The sequence below is a fragment of the Chanos chanos genome, chromosome 5, assembly GCF_902362185.1.
Source record: "Chanos chanos chromosome 5, fChaCha1.1, whole genome shotgun sequence".
Taxonomy (NCBI): Eukaryota; Metazoa; Chordata; class Actinopteri; order Gonorynchiformes; family Chanidae; genus Chanos; species Chanos chanos.
The window spans coordinates 41,999,131-42,025,394 of NC_044499.1; the positions used below are offsets into that span (position 1 = coordinate 41,999,131).

The 26,264-nt window shown below is 41.7% G+C and overlaps 2 protein-coding genes across 2 annotated transcripts; one reads left to right on the top strand and one right to left on the bottom strand.

Moving 5' to 3' along the window:
• Positions 1-1,052: 1,052 nt before the first annotated feature.
• mms19 (MMS19 homolog, cytosolic iron-sulfur assembly component) lies at positions 1,053-11,827 on the bottom strand. The gene is given in 31 exon segments (XM_030773921.1): positions 1,053-1,197; positions 1,415-1,515; positions 1,626-1,685; positions 1,842-2,006; positions 2,210-2,292; positions 2,440-2,626; positions 3,027-3,083; positions 3,544-3,650; positions 3,885-4,011; positions 4,141-4,209; positions 4,703-4,811; positions 4,972-5,049; positions 5,207-5,399; positions 5,606-5,716; positions 5,965-6,062; positions 6,195-6,276; positions 6,542-6,667; positions 6,896-6,974; positions 7,667-7,821; positions 8,045-8,183; positions 8,518-8,595; positions 8,783-8,857; positions 9,007-9,093; positions 9,267-9,328; positions 9,625-9,753; positions 9,864-9,933; positions 10,188-10,262; positions 10,672-10,757; positions 10,877-10,977; positions 11,178-11,226; positions 11,740-11,827. Coding segments are annotated over 31 exon segments (3,054 nt in total). The 3' UTR covers positions 1,053-1,169.
• A 697-nt stretch (positions 11,828-12,524) lies between these two features.
• ubtd1b (ubiquitin domain containing 1b) lies at positions 12,525-22,540 on the top strand. The gene is made up of 3 exons (XM_030774484.1): positions 12,525-13,633; positions 21,624-21,851; positions 22,132-22,540. The coding sequence occupies exons 1-3, from the start codon at positions 13,546-13,548 to the stop codon at positions 22,512-22,514; spliced, it is 699 nt and encodes a 232-aa protein (XP_030630344.1). The 5' UTR covers positions 12,525-13,545; the 3' UTR covers positions 22,515-22,540.
• The last annotated feature ends 3,724 nt before the right edge of the window (positions 22,541-26,264 follow it).

Genomic DNA, 26,264 nt, shown 5'->3' on the forward strand with positions numbered 1-26,264 from the left:
AGCACCACAGCACGTCATCCGTCTCACATTGGTTTCTGGTTAGCTCTGCTGGTACTGTATTAGTGGACGCAAGCTGGAATCTATGTTAGATCCCTGTCACCAGCTGCAACAAAACTGTTTGATGAGCCCAGTAGATTCAGGCCAGCAATACTCATTGCCATGACTGTAAGACTTGTGGGAGCTGTGCTCCATCCTACAGACTGTGGATATTTGTATTTTTTTTTTCTTTCTTTTTCTACATTAAACTAATGTTTTGATGATCTTTGTCTTGTTTCTTGTTTTGCTGAAGTTCCCACATTTTTCTGACTTCCAGTAAAGAGGGAAAAAAACCCCAAAAAACCCCCAAAACCGTGAGTCAATAATCACTAAGTTAGACTGTAAGAAAAAAAAAAAGGTTTTATTGACAAGCTTTGTTATTTGCATTTAAATACTGTCCATTATCTCCTTGGTGTGAGCTCTCTGTGAGTTTTCAGAGTTAGTCAGCTTTATGAAGCTGAATGATAAGAAACAACTTTATAACCTTTGCACATTATGTTGTCATATACCAAAAGGTAAATTCATTACATTTACTGTGACTTTCAGCAAAAAATGTTACATATAATATTACCAAATGAAATCAGCAGTTGACTCATAAGTATTCAAGGGACATGAGGATGGGCAGAGTGAGGATTAACTGAAGATTATCATGGAACACACAACCCTTCCAACAGTGTCCTGTTAATTAAGCCACTCCGGTGTTGGCACATTACCTCATATCCTTCACTGTGTGTCAGAAGACTGTTGTGCTGTTAAATTTCTAATGATGAAGGCTAACATTAGAACTGACACAAGAGTTCCACGATCAAGCACTCACGGTAGAAATTAACAGGAAGTACTTCCCCCAGTGCGTGATTTTGGTTTGTTTCCAGGTCAATATATTTTTAAGTCCAATTATCAGGGTCTGTGTAGCCTATGACCGAGTCCTTGTCACCGAGAAGGAGGGGTTAACTCTTGCTTTGTGCGTATTCAGAAGCAGTACAAAAACAGTAAAATCTCCTGTAAAAGGAGGTGAGGAGATGTGTTTGGAGGAGGTGCCGTCTCCACTGTGGATGCTTTTGGGATCCTGGGCCTGTCTTTCGGTGACGCCCTGGCTTTTTCTCCCACTGTGGTCGGAGAAACACAGGGGTTCTTCACCTTCCAGGGCTCCCCACCAGAAACCTGTCCATCAAAACACACCGTGTTCACTCCACAGACCTCTTACACAACAAACCACAAACAACAGGTCCAGTGATGATGTGGCTGCAGTTTCCTGTGATCTAAGGCCCCTGGATGATTGGACAAAAGGTACAGGGCTACACAGAAATTTTGCTTGAATTCAGTCCCATGAATAACTGAAATATGAAAACAAGTCCAGCAAGACTTAATTGGGACTCACCACTCTCCTCTGGCAGACACTGCCTCCTTTCTCACCAGCCTTTTCCTGTCATCTAATGGACCCGCCAGAGCACGCAGCACCCGGGCCCGGAACGGCAGGATCTGCAAAGGCCAATGGATTTGGACAGAGGGACATACTCAGTACAAGAAATGAGGCATCGAGGGTCACGCATCTATCTCTCTGAACTTAAGCCACGAAAGATGATTTTTACCATGTGTTCTGGGAGTCGAGAGAGAACATGGATGCAGCGTAGAGAGGCAATCCGTACTGCCTGTGTGGGTAAGGGAAGAGAGATTAGCTATTTTTGGGAACTACTGCCTAGTGAGAAAGAAAAGGGTTTTGGCTATGTGAGTTCAAGTGTGATGGCCAGTCATAGATGCTTGATATTATCCGTGCAGGATCTTGAGGAGAGAGATAAGTGACATACCATAGCGGGGCTTGATGTAAGGGCCAGCAGGCGAACCATCAGGCTGTCCAGCTGCGTGGTGAGAGCAGCCGGGGGGTCCAGCAGTACAGGTTGCAGACAGGACAGTGTGGAGAGCTGCACTGCCTGATCCGGACACGAGAGGGCCTCCAAGAGCAGTGGCAGCAGCTGCCCAAGTACGGCGGGAAAAAAAAAGTGTTAGGACAAAACGTCAGTTTATACGAGAGGTGTGTTTGATGTATGACGTCTGACTTATGATGTGAACAACGATACACTTAATCTCTTTGTCAAATACAACTCGCCCTGGAATAACTACATTTTCTTAATTATTTAACAAATATGTAGTGCATCAAAGCATGTTGTGTACTCACTGCAGGCAGCTCTGTAAGCTGGACCTGTCGTGGCAGGTTACTGACCAAGTGTGACAAAGCCTTCAGATAACAGGACTTCTTCTCTGGAACACACAAAGTGACAATACCACACCGATCGCAAATACATATTTTATTTAATAATCTGGGTATGGTAAAACTTTCAGTTTTCTAGAATGTTAAAATAAAAATCTGAAAAAGTTTATGATACCCGGGAAAGGGGGCTGTCCTACCTGGCTCTGCAGAATTGAAGCTTTTTACAAGCTTGGCTGAGTTCTCTGTGAAGAAGCGCTGACGGAACATGATGCGTACGTCGGCATGGCAACTGCGGTTGAGGACATCTGTTGAGTCACTCATAAGAAGGGAGAAACCATCAGCCACCAGCGAACCCAACTCTGGATCACTCAATAGAGAGAAGAGCTGAGAGAGACAAGAGAGGGAGGTAGAGGAGAGAGAAAAAAAAAAAAGAGGAATGAGAAAAACAGATTCCGCTTCAACAAGAATGGACCATATGGCAGTATATCCCACAAGAAGAAAAACCAGAGGGAAAAAAAAAGTGTTTGTGAACTTGCACAAAGATATTCACAGCATGTGTGAATGCTGAATCTCTTTGTCCTTGTTTCGACACAGACATACAACTGTCTAACATGTCAAAGATGTGAGCAATCAAACGGCTCAGTTTTAGATCCTGTCTCGTAATTGTGAAATCTAACCCTCGAAAATGTACTGGTGTCATGTACACAGAGGGGGAGAGACACTTTGGAGAACAGGCTGTTGCTTGTAAGCATGAAGACAAAGAGTATACACACACACACTGTACCTTGTCAGTCAGGGCCGTTGACAGAGGATGGTATCTCAGAAGCAGTGCTTTGGCCACCTACACAAAGAGTGACATTCATAGCCTCAGTCGCATGAAACAATTATCCAACAACCAACCACGGCCTTTCTTATTCCCATGGAAAACAAGTGCCCCAGAGGAAACACACACAATTCCCCTTTAATCCAGTCAAAACACAGATCTGTCAAATGGTAAATTAAAAGCTCATATGTTCCAGTCCCCCTGAGCTGAATGGCTTGCTTACAGATAAAAATGGGAGATCTCTGAGACTATAGTGTTCTTTGCATTTTGACACGGATCACTGCTCAGGCTTCGCTGGCAAAAATCGTAAATGAATGTACAACTGCAATGAGAGATCAAGAATTGGATTCTTGCACTGCAGCACTCAACTTGAACTACAAGCATTTTCTAATTACAGCTTAGTCGGGAGAAAAACATAAAAACTGTTAGAAGAGTGATGTGGCTTAATTTGGTCTGCTATTGTAATAGGGGGTTTTACCCAAAGCAAAAGAGTGAATGCTTGTCTCCTCAGTGGAGAGCAAGTGGAGTCCAGCTCCGCATTAGTTCTCTTAACCATCCTTTCCATGACTGCATCCAGGGCTGGGCCTATACCGAACACACACACAGACACATAAACTCTTACAATCAGGGCACATTTCCTATCTTACAATCGCTATGCAAATTAGGTAAGTCAACTCTAAGGGTCAGGCTCAAATGACTCATTTATTATTACCTCTGGCATAGAAAACAGTTCTCCATTAGGTCATACATAAAAAAAAATCAGATCAATAGTGAGGGTTTATCGATACTACTAGGAGTATCAAGAATGCTTTCTCTCACCTGCTGGCCTCTTGTTGACAAGACCGGCGAAGCACTTGGCTGCTGAAGTGTAAGAGAACGGGTGTGGGCAGGCACAGCTCAGCTCCTCCAATTCAACCAGGAGTCTGTCAATCTCAGGAATGTCCACCTGTCTCATGATCAACAGCCAAACAAAGTCGGGCTCAACAAAAATCAAAAGGTCACGTACGAAGCTGAGCGTTACTGGTGACAGCATTAAAATGTGTGGTGTCGTTTGCACATAAAGGCACGAACTTACACTTCGTGGAAGTGAGCACACTGAAGCCATGAGCAGACACACCAGCTGGGACTGGCTCCAGGACTGGCTCTGTGTGAGACAGACAAGGTTGGCCTCATTTCCAAACACACAGCATCAAAGCCCTATCTGAGCTCCATGGTATACAGAGAGACAACGTATGACAACACTTATAACCCCAGTAAACTAGACTTAACACATGAACTTGAAATCATGTGTTTAATCTTATAATGTTCTTGAGATAGTGTGTTAAATCTTCAAAGCCCCTTAGATGCATGACATCTTGAATCTCATTACCACGAATTATTCAGATAGTGGCCGCGATACAAGTTAGTATAGTGAGCTCATCTCCATTAAGTCTTTGCCAGGCAGTTCCCTGGGAGGGACACACTCCTGTAGTATTTTGTTGTTTTCCTCATTAACACAAACTTGAATCTATTTCTCTGAGGCTCCTTGGGACCATAATTAGCTGAATAACATATGCGCATAGTGTAGGAGGAAAAAAAACCCGTACACACACTGCAGCACTGCAGGAAGAGGACTGCACACGCCCATATTAAGACACGCTAACCTTGAGCAGCTGGATGTTAGATGGGAAGGCATTCTCCGGGAGGAAGGAAACATCTCCATCCAAGAAAAGAGACACGGCCTGGGCTGCCATCTGAGCGGCTAGTCTGGACAAACAAGGACTCCGTAAGCTAAAACAACGTACTTAAACACTGCAACATCTAACCATGACCTGTTATGATCAGCGACGAGAGTTGCTGATTGTCTGTGTGGGTCTGGCCGAGGCTTTTTGGGATTGGGCTGGTTGTGTAACGGTGGGAGACTTACTCTGCCTTTAGTCGTGCACATGTTGTGCTGATGACTGGAACTACGGCTGACAGCACCACTTCCTGTATCAGAGGACTGCTTTGGTTTGATGACATTTCATCTAGAAGAGAAAAAAAAACAAACAAAAAAAAAAAAAAAACAGTGAGCATGGTGACAGGAATACATCATCAGAAGTACTGAGCTTGTTCAAGAATAAATGCACATTACTGTTGACAGAAGTATCTGTTCAGTGTACCAAACGGTGTTCATTTAAATAGAGCGAGGATCCTCACTTTGTAGGGCAGCCTGCAAGGTCAGCCCGAGCAGTCGCGGAATGATAACGCTGTGAAAGAAACGGCCTACGTCCTCTGTGTCTTCTGCCTGCTCAGCGATCCGCTGCAGGTTTTGACACACTGAGGTTACCTCCTCCAGTGAGAACGAGCCGCTTCCTATGCAAAGAACGTTAGGCAACGTTTCAGAAAACGTTCACTTTTTTTTTTTTTTTTTTTTAACGTCTGCGGACCAAACAGGATGCTAAGAGAAATATGCAAATAGGAGATAAAAGATAAAAGTTCTGACTGTGAGTCTGTGAGAAAAGACTGTAGCCTTTTGATAATGTGTTTGTGTTGTGTTGAGGATGTTTGTGAGTGTGTACCTGTGTGTGCAGATGCCAGCACCTGCAGTAAAACAGAGGTGCTCCCCTGCACCAGACTGAGGTGACATGACACTGCTGCCAATGCAGTCACACACCTCTGTCTCACAGCCTCTTGAGAAGGTGCCTGGACGAGGGTGGAACTGTCACCTTGCGCCACGTGCTCTGAAAGAATGAAAGAGTGAGCTACAGTGCAGTACACTAAGCTACTATTTGGCCTTTGAGTGAATATGTTTCATGATAATATTTAACATATATTGTTTTTACATATATATATATATATATATATATATATATATATAAAAAGATAGCAAAAGCCAAATGTCGTCTTAGTATCCTTGGACGTGTCTGTCGCCTTGTACCTGTGAGGATCTCTCCCTTTAACCGGGGAACCATTCTAGCCGTGAAAACTTCAGGATGTAACCTCGCCAGACACGCGGCACACTCCAGAACAGCCGAACTGAGTTCAGGTAAAGGTGGAGGAAAGAACAGGGACAGAATATACAAGACTCCATCGTTGGGTGACTGTCAAATCAGACCTGACATATACTAATGATCATTTCTAAATTCCTGCACGGAAGTGACATTTTACCTGACTTGTGTGTCCTCCTCCTCTAGAATGAGTCTGGTCAGGTGATCTACTGCTACTTCTACATCTGACTGTGAGAGCAAGCCTTAACAAAAAAGCAGGGAAAGATTACAACATCACTACATTTCCTATGATAAGATTCTCTAAAATGTTAGGACTGAAGTCAGGAGCTGAAAATTTTTGACTTGTGGTTATAGCGTCACCATAGCAGCATTTGCGTATGTGATAGGATTGTGGAAAAGCAAAGTGGAAAAAAAAAAAAGGACTGGTTAGCTGATAAAGTGTGAGATGTTAGAGTGAAGTGTTGTGTGTGTGTGTGTGTGTGAATTTTTAAGGGCTAAGGCACTTACCTGGCTGTTGAGCCAGTGCGGACAGCACTTTTGTGGCGGTGATCTGAAGCCCTGCACTGGCCTCTGCCAAGGCAGAGAACACCACAGTGCAAAGACTCTCCTGAAATTCCAGCAGCACGCTCTTCTCTGAAAAAGATTAGAGAAGAGATATGGGATTGAATATCATGGTATTAATCGGTTAAACAATCTTATGTCAGTCTTTGATTGGGCAATTTGGAACAAAGTCATTTAAATGTCCTTTGTGAAGCCTAATAAATCATACTGAGACAAGCACCTCTTCACCCAAAGACTCAGTATAAGAACTAACGGCAGAGACGAGAGAAACTTGAAGAGCAATTGTTTTACTGTACCTACCCTCATCTGCAGGCTTGCTGGCCTGTGTGGGTTGGATGAAGCCTTGCAATACCTCCAGCAGGGTGCGCCGCTGAGCACACTGTAAAAAGACTGTCATTGATTAAATGCACAGATCCAAGAATATCTAGAGGCTGGCTGCAGAATGCGCAACAACCACTCCCTCACACAATAAAACTGATCAACTCCCAGCACTGGGTAGGACTAGGAATGTGTTGTAAAGATAGAATGCTTGCATGTTAAACCCTGAACAATAACAGAACAAACTGTGTAAAGCCATGATGATCTTGTAAACTTTTTTGGTATCTCTGATGCTGCAGTTCCCCTGGCAGGGTGGGGCAGCATAAGAAAGGGACATACTTCAGAAAGGGTGACAGAAGAAATTTGCATTTTTTGCTGACTAATAACTATCTCAAAACTGGTTATACCTGATTCGATCCTATTATTTTGGAAAAATCACAATGCAGAGATTCAGAAAAAACAAAAATTGTGAACATTCTGTAAGGTCGTTAAAGACCAAAACATTCTCATGAGGTACGTGGTATTAACCGATATCTCAGGTACAAGCACAATAGATGTCGTGTTTTTTTTGTCTCAAAATTCTATGAAAACAGAAGAGGAAATCAATGCTTCTCATTCACTGGTATATGGTTAGTGAATGGTATAAGAGCAACCCTAACAGTGACAAACATTATGTAACATTTCGCTGGCGCAGAATAACACGTCTGATGCATTGCTTACATTGCTTTGGTTGGAAATGACTGGTTCTCTCACCTGTGTTCTGTTGTTGTACTGCTCTAAGAGAGAGGGCATGACTGCGGCTGTCACTATGAGGCTGGCTCTATAAGAAGCCTTGGCTGCTGCCTGCAGGAGTTTAGCACTAGGCCACACCAGCTTCAGGTCAGGCTCACAGAGATGGTGCTGACAGTCTGGGAGGATAACACATGGTATATGTGTGACTAATATGACAAAGCCCGACGAGTGTATAAATTCTCTAAGATAAACAAATATGTATATGTGTAAAATGCAAATATGAGTGAGCCATCTCTTTTCAGCGAATGCTCTCCTGCTCTCCTCCTTTATCTCCTTTTCCTATTATTATGTTCATATCGGCTTTTAACAGGCTTAGACACAGGTGGATTGTGGCCATACCCTTAAGGACAAGGTCAAGGAACACGTGCAGGGCATCCTCAGAGTCAGAGGTGAGGACAGAGCGAGAGAGACATGCAGTGAGCGCGCTCAGAGTGGAGAGGCCAGCGGATTCTACCCGCTCACTGGCTGTCTGGAACACCTTCACGCAAGAAGACACAATCATTTGGCAGAATTGCAGTTTTCTGCACAATGTCGTACGTTTTCTAACGACAAAAGCACTGTACATTAATGAGATGCCTATGGAAGTACAGCAGTCATTGTTCATGAAATACAGTTAGCTACCTGGATGCTTGGAACAAAATATTTTCTCTCTTGAGCTTGTATTAAAACTGCAGCCATCACAAGAATTGAAAGCTACGTGGGAAACTATTAAAAACTCTGTCACTGGGAAATGATAAAAACAGCTTCGTTTTACATCCTGTTCAAACAATGAGAGCCATTGTTTCAGCACTTTATTTAGCAAAGCAATGTACCTCTCTGCGTATTGAGGACCAGAGTCCCGGGAGGAATTCGGCCAACTCTTTATGTCCATACACGGGTCCGCAGGCAGCCTAAAATGAGGCAATTCATTTAAATCAGAGCTCAGAATAAAACTGTAAGAGCACTGATCCAGAAAACTTCAGATTCTTCACAACCATATGTTATCAGGTTTTATGTACCGTGGTTTACACTGTGGTCGCTAGTTTTTTTGGAATATGAATAGAGGAGGATGAGAGCCAGGCTTAAAGTATACTTTACCAGTGTCTGCAACGAGTCTACTTTGGCACTCTGAACATCTGAGTCTAACTTCTCAATGATCAATGGTAACAGGAACTGTCAAAACAAAGTATGGGATTAATAATGTACACAGACATGGCTGCATATATGGCTGTCACTGGATATGGCCACTTCCTGGACTGATAATACACAAAAGACAGCTTCAGAGCTGAGGCTACTTTAGAACGCATTTCTGTGTTACCTACCTCTGCGAATCGAGGTGTTCCTGTCAAGACAGCCCTAAGAGACAAGATGAGCTCCTCCTGTGTGATTCCGTGAGGATCATTGGGGGGCTGTTCCGAAACACAAAGGAGAGTTTGCAGGCTGAATTACATATTACAAAGCACATCAAAAACATTACTGGCAAATCAATATCAGTCTAGGTCCAGAAGTGCAGGATGTAATATGCAGTACGTTCATGATGTTGTCTACACCACACCCAATGACAAAAAACATCAGCACTTACTGGAGTGAAGTCAATAGGAAAGTAACAGGAGGTCACTTCAAAGAGTTCCTCTGTGAATTGACCTGTGCAGAGCGAAAAGTATCATATTCATCACCAAATAACAAATCCATAACAAATTCAGTCTGGGCAACACAAACAGACTGATTGATATTGACATGTAGACTCCAAAAGTCACTTTTGAAAAAGATGAAGTAAGAATTTCCTAATTCCTATAATCAAGAATTAGACATTTTCAATACAGGACTGAAATTCAGTCTTTGAAAACTAGAAAATCTGACTCATTTACCTAAGTACACATAAGAATGACGTTATTGTCGGTATACTGTGTTTGTGCGTATGTGTCAGAAGCTTCTCTCACCGAGATTGTAGCCTCTCTGGATGATGTTTCTAGCAATCTGGAATGCCATTAGGAGGTTGCGTGGATCCCTCTCTCCATCCACCGACTGTACAAACCCAAAGACGAAATCTGCACCCAAACCCTTCAGTTCTGTGGGTTGGAAACAGAGTCTAATGTAACATAATCCGCTGTCTTTGAAATGGGAACTTAAAAAAATCTGTGAGAGAACACCAAACACCAGCTCTCTGCTCATTGCTCACCCTCCTCTCTCAGCTCCATGAGATTGATAAGGATATTGTAGACACATGATCGCTCTGCCAGCATTAGAGACTAGGAGAAGGAAATTGAAATGAGTGAATTCTACTCCTCGTTGCATCAAGACGTCACTTTCTGTTGATACGTGCACTGTGTTTTAGGAAAATGAAAAAGTACAGCTTTTCTTTCATTAACACAGCACAAAAACATGCAAATAAGAATTCACCTAAAGCTCTACAAACCAACACTTTATATTTACGACATTTTCATGGTTTGTGCATCAATCAAGTGTATGTGCATGTACTTGTGAGTACCAGTCGGGTACCAACCTGTACATGGACATCCTGGAACAGAGATTTCAGAATGGACACAGCTGACCCAGGGGGCAAGACTGAGGACTTTGTCTGAAATTTGGATTTCAGAAGGTTACTGAGGAGTCAATAGACCCCAAGAAGTTTAAAAACTGCACATATCAGTGTAGGAATGTTTGTGCTTAGACACAAAATACACTGACAGCATTCTATTCACCATTAAAATTTAACTAGATGTCAGAAAACTGCTTTCATTCAAATCTAGCTACTCCCTGATCCACAGGGTCTATAGGACAACAAAACAAAGTGTCACTTCTGATTGCATAACTCATCCAATGCTGTAGTTATTTATTTGCTGTTTGTGTGAATTAAAAACTATAAAAGTTACATTCTATATTACCTTTCATATCATATAGTAGCAGCTTTAACTCTTTGAATTGAACATTCCACATGAGCAAAAACTTATTAAATGCACCAGGAGGCTAAACATAGCCGAACTTACGAGGGCCTTGAGTCCCTGTAAAACATGCGGTGTGATGACATAATGATCTTTCAGGCGGTTTTCATAGAAAGTTATAAGGACCTCAACTGCAAGACACAGTGCAAAGAGTAAAATTACAGATGTCATATATGTAAACAATGCATATAACAGATCAAAGATTAGAGCCAAAGGTAAGCAAGTAAATTAAAGTCTTGAATGGTATTACCTTCCCTGTCTGACAGAGTGCTGTAACATTCCTGTAAGACCAGAGAGAGGAGCTGCACCCCACGGCCACGGGTCTGGGGCTGAGAACTTGTCAGGCTTAAGCTGCATATTGAACAAACAGTTAGAAAAAAGTTCCAGAGTATTTAAGAGGCAACACTTGTGCTAAAACCATGCATTCTTGCCATTAAACAACGATTACATCATATCTAACACTGTTTAGATACTATTAGAAAGGAGAACAGAGAAGTTACAACCTGTAGCAAATTTACTCTCACTCCTTAAAGATAAAGGCAGTACTTTACCCAAGTGCCTCCACCAACTGCAGTATTGTGAACTGTCCAGTCTTGATTGCTTTAGAAAAGGAAAAAAGCATATTTCTTTTGAAACAACAGATAAACCATAAATGACCTTTGTGAAGTATGGACAGTGACCGTGCTTCATGTTACGGAAGATAATCCTGCTTTCAAATGTTCAGAGTCCACTGACAGATCCACTCATAAGTGAGCTGAACTATCTAACATGAGAGGCAAGCAAATGTCCTCTAGTGTAGCTGGGAAGACAGCGGCAAAACTGTTTTAAATTAATTTTTTTTTTCATGTGACACGAACACTTACACCTTTTGATAGGTAGAGACGTCTATTATGCTTAAACAGACACAACTACTTCATTTCCTTTCGTGCCTTCTGCACAGGATGTGGTGGATTTGCTAGCCACATACTTAGTTTTGCTATGCAGCTAGCTAGGTACAGCATGTCACGGCACGGAGCATCACATGCGAAATACATTTTAGTGTTGTGGCTAGATTATTATGATCAAACTTCTAAACGTTATTAATTTTTGGGATGCAAAAGAGATGAAAACTACCTGTTGCCGTTTCTGTAGCCTTGCTGTCTTGTTGTCCTGACACAAATTCTTCCACCAAGCCTAGCAGCAATGAGCTATCAGCCGCCATCGTTGGAAGGCACGGTTTACTTCAAACAGATGAGAGCATGCGCAGAGAGCTACGGTTACTGTCACTCGGTCAGAGCCGGTTGACTGGGTACAGACAGAACTTGTCCCTCCAAAGTACGAAAAACAAAATTTCCGAGTCAGGGAAATGATGACTTCCGGACATGTACATTATAAATTTAGATAAACCTGACCCATTCTATAAAATGCAAAGCATGACAGGTGTTTCCGAAATAAAACATAAGTGACACTGAAAGGCAATCCCACATAAAAAGGCTTCTAGGCTACGAAGTCAATTTGGGTATAATATATAGAATTTCATCACATGGAAAATCTATTCTGTTGAAGTACACAACATATTAAATATCTACATATTAAATATCTACTGCCATACACGTGCTTTGTGTTGACGTTTTTTCTCCTGGTGGGCCGTCTGTCCCATCAGCTGAGAGCGGGCCATTAGGATCTCCCTTTATATTGTACATTGATTCCAAGTGGTGCTAACTTAGTGCACCTCTGGCCTGCCCAGGTCAATTATCAATCGCCCCGACACATAGGCAGGACAGAATATTAACATGTCCAATCGTTTGGCGTCAGACTTCACCTGACGTGACGTAATTAAACACCCATTTTGAAATAGCGCATGCGTGCGAAGACTGGCAATATCAGGAAGAGAACGGTGCCGAAAGACACACGGCTAATATAATGTTACTTAAGGAAAAACTTCTGCAGTGCATTATATTTTGAAAAGCTCATACGATGAATTTATACAAGGTGATTACAGATTGGTCGTTTTAGGTTAGAAACTACGTTCATTTGTGTTGCTTATTCCTTCGGTTTTTGGTGAAATTGAAACCACCGAGAAAGTTTGTTTGTTTCCTGGCTAACGTTAGCGGGTGCTAGTCTATGTTAGACAGAAATTGCTTCGCTGAGGAAGAGTTGGCTGTCTCTGCTCGGTAGTCAGTGTGTCCGCTTGGCGTCCTCTGCTCCTTGTCATTTTTTATCGTTTGTGAATCTCCAAAGATTTTCTGGTGTTTAGGCAAGCACTGTAAAAGACTGTGCTCAGTTAGAGTTGGTTAAGTATCAAAAACTGCTTAACTCGCGTCATCTGTTCTTGGTTCAGACTCGTGTGTTGTAGGCGAGCATAATCGTTCAAGAAATGTTCCATAACTTAATCTTGTCACTTTAGCCACATGTTCTTTCATTACAATGCTAACATTACTATAACCTAGCTAGGTAACGTAACCTAGCTAGTCATACCACTAGTCATGCGTTAATGCATGTGACGCTTTGTAATGGAACGTTTGAGCTTATCAAACAATATTAACTTTTACCATCGACATTCTGCCAACAAACTCCTTGCTGGCAAAATAGTGGCTACGCAGTAATCAGGAAGCCAAACAAGGAAGGTGAGGAGGGGCGGACCTGTTATTACCCTGATGCTTGCTCAAGGTGAAATTGATTGCATACGGACTGTAGCAGGATAAGCGATTAGAGTTCTAGCTATTTAATTAGCTAGCTAACCAAGCTTAGTTGTAACTTTTGCTGTGAACTTTTGAATGTCTCACCGTTTTGCTTATGCAAAGCTGCTGTGTTGAAGTTCTCTATGTGCCCAGTTGCCATGTGGTGAGATATTTCACCTTTACCATTTGCTTGCAAGGATCTAGTTTAGACCGTAATCAATAGTTCGTTGACAATGTGGGTCATATTTCACTGACAACCATGGGAGGATGTGTTGGGAGAGAACGTGGAGAGTCAAACGGTCAGGGATCGTCCCGCAGTGGTGGAAGGGCGCACAGAAAACGTGGAGGTAAGTAAAGTTTTGAGCTAATTTGAACTGCCAAAGTGCGGATGTGCAAAGATGCGTTAGTTCTTGCCGAAGAGCATTAGTTGAGGGGTAAAACCGGTACATAATTATTCCTGAACTTATTTACACATATAAACACCAAGAATCGTGACTGGAAAATTCGCCTAAAGATAATTACCACATCTCATAAATCTGTCCTGCAAAACATGTTCATAACACAGCTCTTATCAGTTAAAGCAGCTTTATTGCGCTAGCTTCAGCTGAGGACTGTTTTTCCTGGCGTCCACTTTCAAATCCCCAGTGTCCTAACGTGTATGTAGCTAGCTTTTCCTCCGCCGAGTCCGAGTAAACTAGTACTCCACGCTATTCTAACTTCTGTTTCTTCCCTCTTTTCTCTTATTTCTCTGGGTTTTTTTGTCCTGGGATGGTTTTTACTGTAAGCAAGAGATAAATGTCATGACTCATTGGCAGTTTCCAGGAGTCACGCTCCTCTGGCGAAACATTAACTTTGTTGTTATAAATACATTCTTGCGGAATCATTATAGTTCCCTTTCTGATCCACCACTCTTGCGCACTTATTTACCGGGCCACCTGTGTCATTATGATCACTTCTGTCTCAGTTGTGCAATTTGTATTGAATGTGAAGCAGTGAAACTACTTCCATAAAAATTTTGGCTTGGTGCAGTGTTCTTTAATACTTTCTCCTTCCATGAAGACAAAAATGTGGGTGTTTGGATTTAATTTACTAGCCACCCAGCACAGTGCCAGATTTCCACATTAAAAGGCACTTAGTCGAAATTATAAAGCAAGTTAGGTTTTTCAAGTCAACTCTGAGGCTCCATCGCTTATTTTACTTCTGGGTTCCACTGCTCCCTCTCTCTCTCTCTGCAGTGTTTTAGTGTGCAAATTACTGCCTGAAGCAGATTGCTAAAGGAAGCTCCCTGATGCCTCAGTTCTCAAAGCAAGTCTTATCTTGCTCTTGTCCCTTGTAACAACAATGTTATTATGTAACCTAGCTAAGCATTAGATGTTCATTGCTAAAGAACTTTAAGGAAAATTGGTCAAAATACTACAGAAAGCTCTCATACCTTGCTAGTATGATGGTATTTTTATGGGAGTAATATGTTCTAGTTAGCTTTGCTTAAGTTGTTCATGTCAGTCGAGACCAGAGTTGTCTAGTCACCAAGGCTTGAATTAGCTGATGGAAAGTCAGCACACCAATGTTGTCTTTATTTTGAATATAGTGTATGAGCTGCATCTAGGAAAGGAGATAAAAAAATCTTGTCAATTACAACAGCAGCTTGTGACGGCTACAGTCCAGTTCAGTCTTGTTTTGTAATATGTACTGCTTGACATTGGTTGAAATACTTTCATTGTATCTCAAGGGGAATGCTCTTGTGCTTGGCATAAAAAGCAGTAAAAGAGGGAGGGTGGAGTAAGTAAGGATATATGGGCATTCCCATGGCAGGGGTGTTTTCACAGGAATTACTTAAGATAAACAAGCTGTTGTTTGATTCCTACGATAAGGCTGAGGGAAGACCACAAGTATTCGGCTCTCTCTCTCCCTTTTTTTTTCTCCCCACCCAGAGACAGTATGTCATGATGAAGTCATGGTTTTTTCAGTCCATATCCCCCTGCTGCCTTTAAAGCCCTTAAAGCTTCAGTCTGGCATGATTGCAGTGTCTCCATTAAGTTGAGTTAGATCTCTATGGGTTTTACATCAGTACCACACCCAATTGTCTCAGCATGTTTCTGTAACGTTTCCATAAGTTTTGTTCGGGAATGTTACAAGGAACATGTGTGATGTTTTATATAATGGATTAATTACTAACATTGTTTAGTAATATTTAGTATGGGTTAATAATGTTTTGCGTGAATGTTATTACTATAATTTTATGGTTACAATTATAGTCACCTTGTCTGTTATTCATTGGCTGTTGTCCTGATCATGTAGGCCTGCTACACCCAACCTAACTATCCTATAGGCCTAAATAATTTCTTTGGAAGAAAGGTGACCTTTTAAGGGACTTGGAAATTGTGATTGTGTGTCCTGTCTTCTACGCACTGAAGGTGGAAAGGCCTTCATGCAGTACCCTTTCACTGTTGAAATTACACCAGTGATGAAATGTATTGTGGAAAAGTTGTGTGATACTACACAGTTACAGCACAGTCATAAATGAAAATCTTTCTTAACTATACCACTCGAAGAACTCTACGTAATTCCGTGTGTCTATCTCATATGACCTTTGATGTGGTAGGATATGACTGAACTTTGCATTTTAGACTCCAAATGCCTACTGTTGGTATGCAAACTGTCCTGCTAAAAATAATAATAAAAAAACACTCCTACCTTGTCTAGAGAAAAGTTGGTTTGTGGTGTTCTTTATTTTTTGTTTGTTTGTTTAAAATGTGGTAGACGTAGGCTTTGTCATTTCAACCGCAGCTCGTACACAGTGAGATAAAACAATGTTCATCCAGGACCATGGTGCTACATAGAACAATACAGAACCACATGAGACTACATAGAGCTGAGACTACACAGGCCTACACTAGACTACATAAAGTGCATGTGTGCAAACATGTACAAACAGTGCAAAAGTTCTAAGACAGACAGTGCAAAAGACAGCGCAGAATTACTAAGCCAGACAGTGCTAGATTGCAAGACATCTGCTATAGTGTAAACGTAAACTGCTTTTAAAAAAATGTAAATGTAAGTACAGTATTAACAGCAGAAGTGGTCAGTGCAGTACTTTAGAAAGGAGTGTGCGAAACATTGTAAGGTGAGTGGAATGGTGTTCAACTGGGTACAAGTGTGTGTATGTCAAGGCTTTGAACCAGTTCAAGGAATGGAAACCAGAAATAACTGATATTTCACTAGGAACAAAAATGAAACCAGAAACTTTATATTTTTCAGTGTGTGTTCTGGAACAGAACATTTATTTGAAATAATGATAAACAGTTAAGTGTTATTTTTTTGTTCATTTATGTATTACAACAAATTAAAATACATTCTGCTTGCAATAACTGTGGTGCGGAGTTTACTTCCTGTCTTCCTCTGAACATCACTCACGTCTTTGGATAGTGGACATAAATGTACCGGCGGCAGGCAGTGAAAGTGAAATGTGGTGTGGTTACCCTGTTTGCAACCAGAGTAGGTAAATATTATGCTATGCATCTTATAAAATGTTGATCTTAGACATCAGCCTCGTCAATGTTTGATAGATAGTGTAATGACCACTGCCTGGGTGTATATACACTGACGTCACCCCTCTGTGGGAGTCAAAATTTACTTCTGTATGAGAAAAGATGCTGGTCTGAGCCGTTGTCAGTATCTTTATGTTATAAGTCTCTCTTTTTGGCTGCTTAAACCCTAACCTATATCACAACAACTACAGCTGAGGTATGAAGTTTTTCCTCTGGTGTTCATCCCTTCTTTTCTAACGATTCTCTGGAGATCACCCACTTCTACTATAGGCTACCATGTAAAGACAACTAATGTTGGAAATAGCTAGCTAGCTCCAGTTAGGCTAAACATAATGTGCCCTGCATAGCCCATTAGCAAGCTTCTTAACTGCAGTGTTAAAATGACAGTTTCTCATGACCGGTTAGCCACAGTGGATTTCAGCCCAAGAACAGATTTGACTACAGTCCTCCTAGTTAGTGATGCAGTGCATTTCTGTTATGTTCTGTGACATTACAGTAAAATATCTATTATAGACATTTTTATACCATCCGAAAGCATACATATTGTCATGCCACACAGCCCTATATGGAACGTTATTAATCGGTATTTCATTTGCTTCTAACTGGTTTTGGAACAATAATTATAAGGTGGAACGCAAAACCGGAAACCTTAGAATACCGATTCTGCTCGGAACGAACCGATTGAAAAAAATTCTGGTTTGAAGCCCTGGTGTATGTGTACGTGTGTGTGTGTGTGTGTGTGTGTGTGTGTGTGTGTGTGTGCGTGCGTGTGTGTGCGTGCATGCATGGGGGGACATCAAGTCTGATCACTGAGTGTTGAAGCATCTGATGGCTTGGGGGAAGAAACTGCTACACAGTCCAGCCATGAGGGTCCGAATGCTGCGGTACCTTTACAGACGGCAGGAGGGTAAAGAGTTTGTGTGAGGGACTGCTTGGAGTCATCCCCAGTGCTGGTGGCTTTGCGGATACAACTGATGTGTGGTGTAAATGTCTGTGATGGAGAGAAGAGAAATGCCGATGATCTTCTCAGCTGTCCTCACTATCCGCTGCGGTGTCTTGCAGTTAGAGACGGTGCAGTTTCCAAACCATGTAGTGATGCAGCTGCACAGGATGCTCTCAACAGTCCCTCTGTGAAAATATGGTGAGGATGGTGAGTGGGAGACGGGCTTTTCTCAGCCTTCACAGAAAGTAGAGACTCTTTTGGGCTTTCTTGGCTATGAAGCTGATGTTGAGACTCCAGGTGAGGTTCTCTGCCAGGTGAACGCCAAGGAATTTGGTGTTCTTGACGATCTCCACAGATGAATCGTCGATGTTCAGTGGAGAGTGGTCATTCTGTGTTCTCCTGAAGTCAACAATCATCTCTTGTTTTGTCCACGTTCGGGGACAGGTTGTTGGCTCTGCAGCAGTCTGTTAGCCGCTGTACCTCCTCTCTGAATGCTGACATGTCGTTCTCATTGATGAGACCCTCCATGGTCGTGTCATCGGCGAGCTAGATGCACAGCTTCAATTACATTGCTGCACAGTTGTGAGTCAATGGAGTGAACAGCGGTGGACTGAGTACACATCCCTGGGGGGCCCTAGTGCTCAGTGTGGTGGTGTTGGAGATGCTGCTCCCAGGCCTGACTGATTGAGGTCTTCCAGTCAGGAAGTCCAGGATCCAGTTGCAGAGGGAGGTGTTCATGCCCAGCAGGCTCAGCTTTCCAGTCAGGTGTTGAAGAGCAGGCAGGAACAACAGCACTGCTCAGGGAGATTTTGAAGATGTCAGTGAGAACATCTGCCAGCTGGTCTACACATTCTCTGAGCACTCTGCCAGGAATATTGTCTGGTCCTGCAGCCTTGCGTGGGTTGACTCCTCATAGAGCTCTCCTCTAGCTGTGATTAGACGCAGTACCTGGTCATTGGGAGGAGGGGTGGTCTTCCTTACCGCCACATCATTCTGCGCCTCAAACCAAGTGTAGAAGTTGTTTAGTGCATCTGGAAGGGAGGCATCACTGTCACAGACTGGTAATGTTGTCCTGTAGTTAGTGATGGCCTGGATACCCTGCCACATGTGCTGTGTGTCACTGCTGTCTTGACAGTGGCTGTGGATTCTTTGGGCGTGTGCGCGCATTGCCTCGCTGTTCTTAGGGCCACCTTGTCTCCTGCTCTGAAGACGGAGTCTCGAGTTCTCAGAAGCGCACACACCTTCGCAGTCGTCCACGGCTTATGGTTGGGGCGTGTAGTGATGGTCTTAAAGACAGTGACGTCATCAAAGCACTTGCTGATGTAGCTGGTCACTGATGCTGTGTGTTCCTCCAAGTTGGTGGAGTCACCGTTGGTTGCAGCCTCCCTGATCATGCGCCAGTCTGTATGCTCAAAATAGTCCTTAAGAGCAGAGATGAGTCCTGCTGGCCAGGTTTTCACCTGCTTCAGAGCCAGTCTGGAGCGTATGATGAGCAGTCTGTATGCTAGGATTAGCATAACAGATTTGGTCTGAGTCGCTGAGGTAGGGGCGGTGTCCGCCTGGTACGCGCCGGGGATGTTTGTGTAAATTAGATGCAATGCGTACGCCCTTCTCGATGCAAAGTCCACACGTTGATGGAATTTAGGGGGCACTGATTTGAGATTTGCATGGTTGAAATCTCAGGTGACAAACAGTCCATCAGGGTGTGTGTTCTGCAGTTTGCTAATAGCCCCATGCAGTTCGTGGAGCGCCTCCATATTTTTTGTGTGAGGGGGAGCCTACATTGCTGTTATAAGGACAGTGGTGAATTCCCATCGTAAATAAAATGGTCTGCATCTAACAGTCATAAACTTCTGCAGAGTGGTACCAAATTCTTGCACCATTCACTAGTCCAGAATTGGGACATTGCTGAACTTTAAGTAACTGAATATGAGACTAGAGGTGGCTCTGAAGTATGTCACAGATGTTCATTTTTACGAAACTTTTTTTTTTTTCACATTTAAGCTGAAGTCATTGTCCACCACAAATAATGTGATGGCTAAATTAAGAGACTTACCATGTCCTGGAGAGGCACAACCCCTATGAGATATGGTCTGGTTTAAATGCTGACCTGCTGTTGTGTCGTGGAGTTATTTGAACCCTTAATAAAACCTTAAATGCCAGTAGTGTCCCTGTTTTGTGAGACATAAGATACCGGCTGGCCTGACTGACATCTTTACAACTCGCCTATCTCTTTCAAGTGCGTATCATTGTGGAGGAACTTACTCATCTTCCCCTGGCTTTGGTTACACCTTCCGTTTCTAAGATTTTGGCACTAGTGGGTTAGTAGACAAGTATAAACACTGTCTGCTTGCCTTTTGCTGAGCTGCCAAGAGTGTTGGTCAGATTAAAGAAAAAGGTTTGCTCTGATTGTCTCTCTTCGTTCCAGCATGATAGTAAACTTTTGTCTGACACAATTTCCTTTTTAATGTTGTATTTAGCTAAGAGTTGCACTATTTTTCCAAAAGCATTCAAGATACTGACCTTTTTTCAAACAAATACCTTCATACACTACCTTTTTTTCCTGTCAGTTAGGTTTAGTGTGAATGTACTGATCTCTTTTCAACTTTTATTGTTTGCCTTGATATTAGGATCCTGGCAGTGTGACTTTGCCCTATACAAAAATGGATTAGCTATAAAAATCCAAATGACTTGCTGCTGTCTGCAGTGCATTCAAAGCAGGGGTCGACCAAGTATCACTTCGACCGATTAATCAGAGCTGATGTCAGTAATTTTCCAGATTATCAGAATTGTTGTTTTTGACTGACGCGCTTGCCAGTGATTGGGGGGGGGGGGGGGGGGAAAGACAAACAAATAGCTGATTAATACTCTTGTCCAGAAATGTGAGAGAGATGTGGGAAACAAGCTTTGAGAAATATTTTCCTTCTTGTCTGGGCAAAAACGTGAGAAGAGCATGCTTAAGTTGAAGAGCTCACTCTGGAGTTGGCAAAAAGGACATACTGAAGTTTCAAAACTCCATAATGTAATTTCATGCGCTGTCTCTTACATCTGACTCACACATATGTGACCATTCTTCACCATCACTGTGGCTCAAGCTTGCTGCTGTGGGCACTCTGTTTACTAAACGACCTCGCTCTGTTATCAGTCAAAATAAAACCGACTCTAGCGGAACTGTACTTAACATTTAATTCAGTAGAGAAATATCCTTGCTTCCTCCCCGTTTGTCTTACTGCTTTCACCAGTTCTGGTGCCTTTGCTGTAGACCATAGGAAATGAATGGCGGTCAACGCTTGCAGTGAAAAATTCATGAATGTGTTAGCCAGGTGTCAAATACACACACACTGAGATGACAGCTGTTGCTAGACCTTTAGAATAACAGCCTGCACAATTTATTTAACATAATACTAACACCTAATGGCAGCTCCATGCACTTTATTTTATAACAAAATTCACTGTCTTTCTAAGAACTTTTCTGAACATATGTTCATTTAAAATGCTTTAAGATGCTTTGCCTTGGAGTTTGTGTTAGTCCACATGTAAATTTTGACCCTAAAATGTTCATATTTACTGAAAATAAATATTGGTTATTGGCCCTCTTGATTACTTACAACTGGTATTGTTTTTGGTCTTGGAAAAGCTATATTGGTCAGTACCTAATTCAGAAATTATCAATATGGAAAGTCAGTCTAGAGTAATGAATGTTTTAGACTTCAGATAACCTTCAGAATATTACGCTTTAAGTAGTTAACTTTCAGCAGTCTTCTACGGTGTTGCTGAAAGCCTCACTGCTTAAGAAATGCCTGTTGCAATTTGTACATGACTGATCATTTTGACTTGTCCCTACAGGTCGCAATGAGCCACTGAAAAAAGAGAAGCCCAAGTGGAAGAGCGAATACCCTATGACAGAAGGACAACTTCGAAGCAAAAGAGATGAGTTCTGGGATACGGCTCCAGCATTTGAGGGTCGTAAGGAGATCTGGGATGCCTTGAAGGCGGCGGCTCTAGCTCTGGAGTGCAATGACCACGACTTGGCTCAGGCTATTGTGGATGGAGCCAGCATAACACTGCCCCATGGTGAGAGTGCCTGACATGGTGTCAGTCCATTTAAAGCCACTCTATCCAATAGATTTTAATTCTTGTAGAAGTATGTAGCCTTAAGTGAGCTCTATGAGCTAAAGGTTTAAGTCAACTTAGTTAACTAATTGTGTTTATGTAGTTCAGTGTAGTTGGATCTTGATTCTTTTTTTTCCCCTTCCTCCTTTTATAGTGCCTTATACTGCTTGTCAGGATTTTTTTTTTTTAAATATTTTGTAGGTGGAGCAGCGTAATATTTTTCTTTTTACAATCTCTACAGGATCGCTGACTGAATGTTATGATGAGCTCGGCAACCGTTACCAGTTGCCAGTGTACTGCTTGGCTCCACCCGTTAATCTGATCACAGAGTGCAGTGAAGAAGACCCCTCAGACAGCTCCGAGCCCCAGATCGCTCCTAAGAAGGAGTTCCAGCTAAAAGTACGCCTCTCTACTGGCAAGGACGTGCGCCTCAACGTCAGCATGACTGACACCATCGCTCAGCTGAAGAAACAACTTCAGGCCCAGGAAAACATTGACGTGGGCCATCAGCGCTGGTTCTTCTCCGGCAAACTTCTCACAGACAAAACCCGCCTGCAGGACACTAAGATACAGAAGGACTTTGTCATTCAGGTGATAGTGAATCAGCCAACCCCCAACAACTAAATCTGGGCTGGGCCACGGACCATGTTTTTTTTTTTTTGAAGGAAATGTCAGAAATGATCCCACATTTTTAAGAATGGGGGGGGGGGAAGTAAGAAAAGGAGTGACTCTTTTTGTTTTGTTCAATCTCATTGTCTGCCATTAAAGGGCATAATTATTTGTTAGACTTGATTATTGATTGGCTCCGTTCATTCAGAGTGAGTACCTCTTTGTTCTGCGTTAGTCACAGACATCCTGTCATTAAGGGAGTGGGCTGAGAGCCACGATGGAACGATATGGACCGCTCCAGTGGATGTCTCTAACCAAACATCTAACGCAAAACCAAATATACTTAACATCACTGCTAATGCTAGCAAAGTGCCAACAGGAGCTACGTGAACGTTAGCATTGGTATGAAAATACGTATTTAGGTATTTCAACTATGCATTGCCTGTGAAGTTTGACAATTTGAGGCCTGGGTCTTCCCATATCCCAGTGGTCCTGCTCTGATAAAATTTCAGCTGTGTGTGTGTGTGTAAAAAAAAAAAAAATTATATATATATATATATATATATAAAATGTTTTAAGTATAAAGGGAGGATAGTCAGAAATACTTTGCACACTAAAATATACACATCTATGTTTGGGTTGTGTGCCTTCAAACAGATTGAAACAAAATATGAAAAAAAAAAATCCATTATTCAGACACATGCTGTTGAGGTATGTTTAAGGCCTGGATCCTGTGTTTTGCATTAGTTTGCAACACAGGAAGTGAATTGCCTTTTGGTGACTAGCCACTGAAAGCCATGCACTTTACTGAAGTTCGTTATAATTTTAACCACACTAAATATTTCTATGGTCTTAGATTCTTTCACTTGTTCTCAACAGTTGCGCTGACTATGTTCATTTAATGAAAAGTTGTAAGAATTCTTACCTTACTAAAATAAGAAGGATGAATGTGGGGCTTTGCTGCTACAAGTCAGCACATAAAACCTCTGAGGAGACAAGACGCCTCTTGTACTACATTTTCCCCTCAGTCAAATAAGGTCTCGTTCCTCTTTACTCCCCCAGAACGCAACACACCATCATAGTCATAGTCATAGTCATCTCTGAATCATCTCTCATTTTGATGGATTCAGCATTAGATTGCTGCCTGTCAGAATTCCTTTATAGCGGTTTCTTACATGTATTTTTAACGTTTAAATATTGCCTCTGTTCTGGCATTTTCAGTGTTTGTCCTTAAATCACAGACAGGTTCTTGAAGCCTACGATACTCAGTGTTTGAACACCTTTAGCTGATATGTTCACTTTCACTTTAAATGTCTTGCCTTAAAGCTGGTAAACAAAAATTATTAACATGATTCAGGCCCCCTTAAATGTTTGACAATAACTCACCCTATCTGCAGGACTGAGACGTTTATTCAGAGAAGTCATATATCTTGTTAAGTTATGCTGCTAAGTGTTGAGCAAGTTCAGATAAGTTTCCTCAGTTTCTCTCCGTTTGGGTTGCTGTGTAGGTCTCTGTAGACCGTCTCTGTAACCCCGTGCCTCACTAGCAGCCAGAGCTGGTTCTTATTACACAGGCAGGAGTCCCCAGTGTTCAGTTTTTGGTTTTTGATGGGGTTTTTTTTGCCACTGTCGTCACCTGCCTCCTCGTTTGGTTCTGCACCAGTTTTTTTTTTGTTGTTGTTGTTGTTGCGTTCATACATACTTTCATACATTCCTACATTTCTTTGTTACATTTTCAAATTTTAGAATATTTCTTTCAGCTTCAGTAAAACGTGCAATGCATAACCCATGTTCTCTGCTGTCTCATGGACCCGAACACTACTTTTTAAGGTAGTAATGAAATACGTGTTATAAAGTCAAGGGAGACTACAAAAGCCAATATTAGTGCGCTATGGAGACAATCATAATTTTAGGCTTCGGTTACCCTTCTGATTTTGTCAAATATAGAAGTAAAATATATCAACCACGCAGTTTAACAAATGGAAATGGATATGCATTGTTAACTGGTGAACTTCTCTCTGTCACATGAAAAGAGAGGGAAGCTGTACTGTATTAGGGTTGAAGCCAAGCAACCTGACTTTTCTGTGTTCTGCTTTCCCTTATCCAGTCATCAGAGACAAGTGATCTTAAAAAGAGTAATGCAATTCTAAGAGAGTACTAAGGCTGGGTCCATAAGGGCTTTTATTCCCTGATCCCTGTCTTCTGGCTACCTCCGTAACTGAACGGAAGCACAAACTTTTCAACTCCACACAAATCTAGTTGAAAGCCTGATGGTGTTACATCAGATTATCGCCAGATAATAGATAATCAGTCACAGTTCTTATTTCTCAATTGCCCTCTTATCTACTCAGAGCACAGCTAGTCGTAAGACAATTTATGCCCTCTACAGATGTCAGCCATTTCTTCCTTTTAAATCTTTTATTTCAGCGTTTTCAACCTGATGATTTTCGAAAATGTATGTACTGTATGTAATTTTTTTTTTTTTTTATGTGTGGTCGATACATGCTGGTAAATTTCACAAAAGGGGAATTTTATTTTTTTTCCATGGTTGTGTTTGGTTTTTTTGTGTTTTACATTTTCCTTGTTGACATGCAAATGTGTCTTTTTTTTGGAAATGTGTCTTTCACAATGTGACTGTGTGGTGTAGGAAGCAGATGAGCTCCACATTACCTCTTGTTTGAGGCTGATGGAGCTGGTACAACAAGCCATAGGCATGGATATTTATTTCTGATTGTCTGATGAATACTACTTAAGGACCTCTGCTTTTGACTGCCTCTCTCTCTCTCTCTGTCTCTCTCTCTCAAATCTGAAAGTACCAACAAGCCATCATACTCTAATCAAGCCTGCTGTTGCTAAGGATGTGAACTTCCTCGAGGCAAATAAACATAAACATGCAGCAAGTTTTTTTTTTTTTTTTTAAGTACACTTTTAAAAATTTAGAGAGATCTGTATATTGGAATTTTTGAAAATGTTTAAGTGATTATCATATAAGATTTCTGGTTCTTGTATGCTAACGATTTATTTTAGAAGCAATGTGTATATTTTATATGCTGATTTGGTTTTAACTGTCAATTAAAATGAACAGTTGAAAATCAACTCTATGTATGTCATTCTGTTATGTGCGGTCATTAATTTGAGGGGGGGGGGGGGGTGGTCAGTGCTAACCTTTTTGCTTTTAAAAAGAAAATATTTTGTTTTGTCCTTTGAGATTCAACACTTTCTGAGGCTTTGCTTAAGCATAAACATGAATGTCAGCTCATCCCTGGACATAGCTCAAACAGGCTCCTGTACTGAATGCATAACCTTACACTGCCACCTAGTGCTTTGCTAGAGCAACAAGTCCTATAGTCTTAAAGCTTTCCTCTTCTAATTCATGTTTACTTCCTTTTTAATAATTATACCACTAATTAAATAGCACACGTACTCTTAATCTTATTTTTTAAAAAGTAATTTTGTACTGTCCATTCATGCAGATCCTGGGTTTGTTAGTGTAGCACTAATAAAACAGACCTGTTATCAGTCTGCAATGCTTTCTCTTTAGTGCCCTTGTAAATGTTTGAACATAGAGAAAGCCTTGGCAGTAATGTTTGTAATACTGTGACTAGACAGTATAGATATATAATGGGAGTCTACATGGGTCAGACTCTTTGTCACTGTTATCCTTGAATGAAGCCTTTTCTATGACTAAGTCTGGGTGCATGGAATAGCGTCAGCCGCAATAATAACACATGTTCCAAAAGCATACATGGGGAGTATAATGCTGGA

Coding starts and splice junctions, on each gene's coding strand:
- ubtd1b (XM_030774484.1), top strand. CDS start 13,546: ATGGGAGGATGTGTTGGGAGAGAACGTGGAGAGTCAAACGGTCAGGGA. Junction 13,634..21,623: donor GGCGCACAGAAAACGTGGAG/GTAAGTAAAGTT, acceptor TTGTCCCTACAG/GTCGCAATGAGCCACTGAAA. Junction 21,852..22,131: donor CAGCATAACACTGCCCCATG/GTGAGAGTGCCT, acceptor CAATCTCTACAG/GATCGCTGACTGAATGTTAT.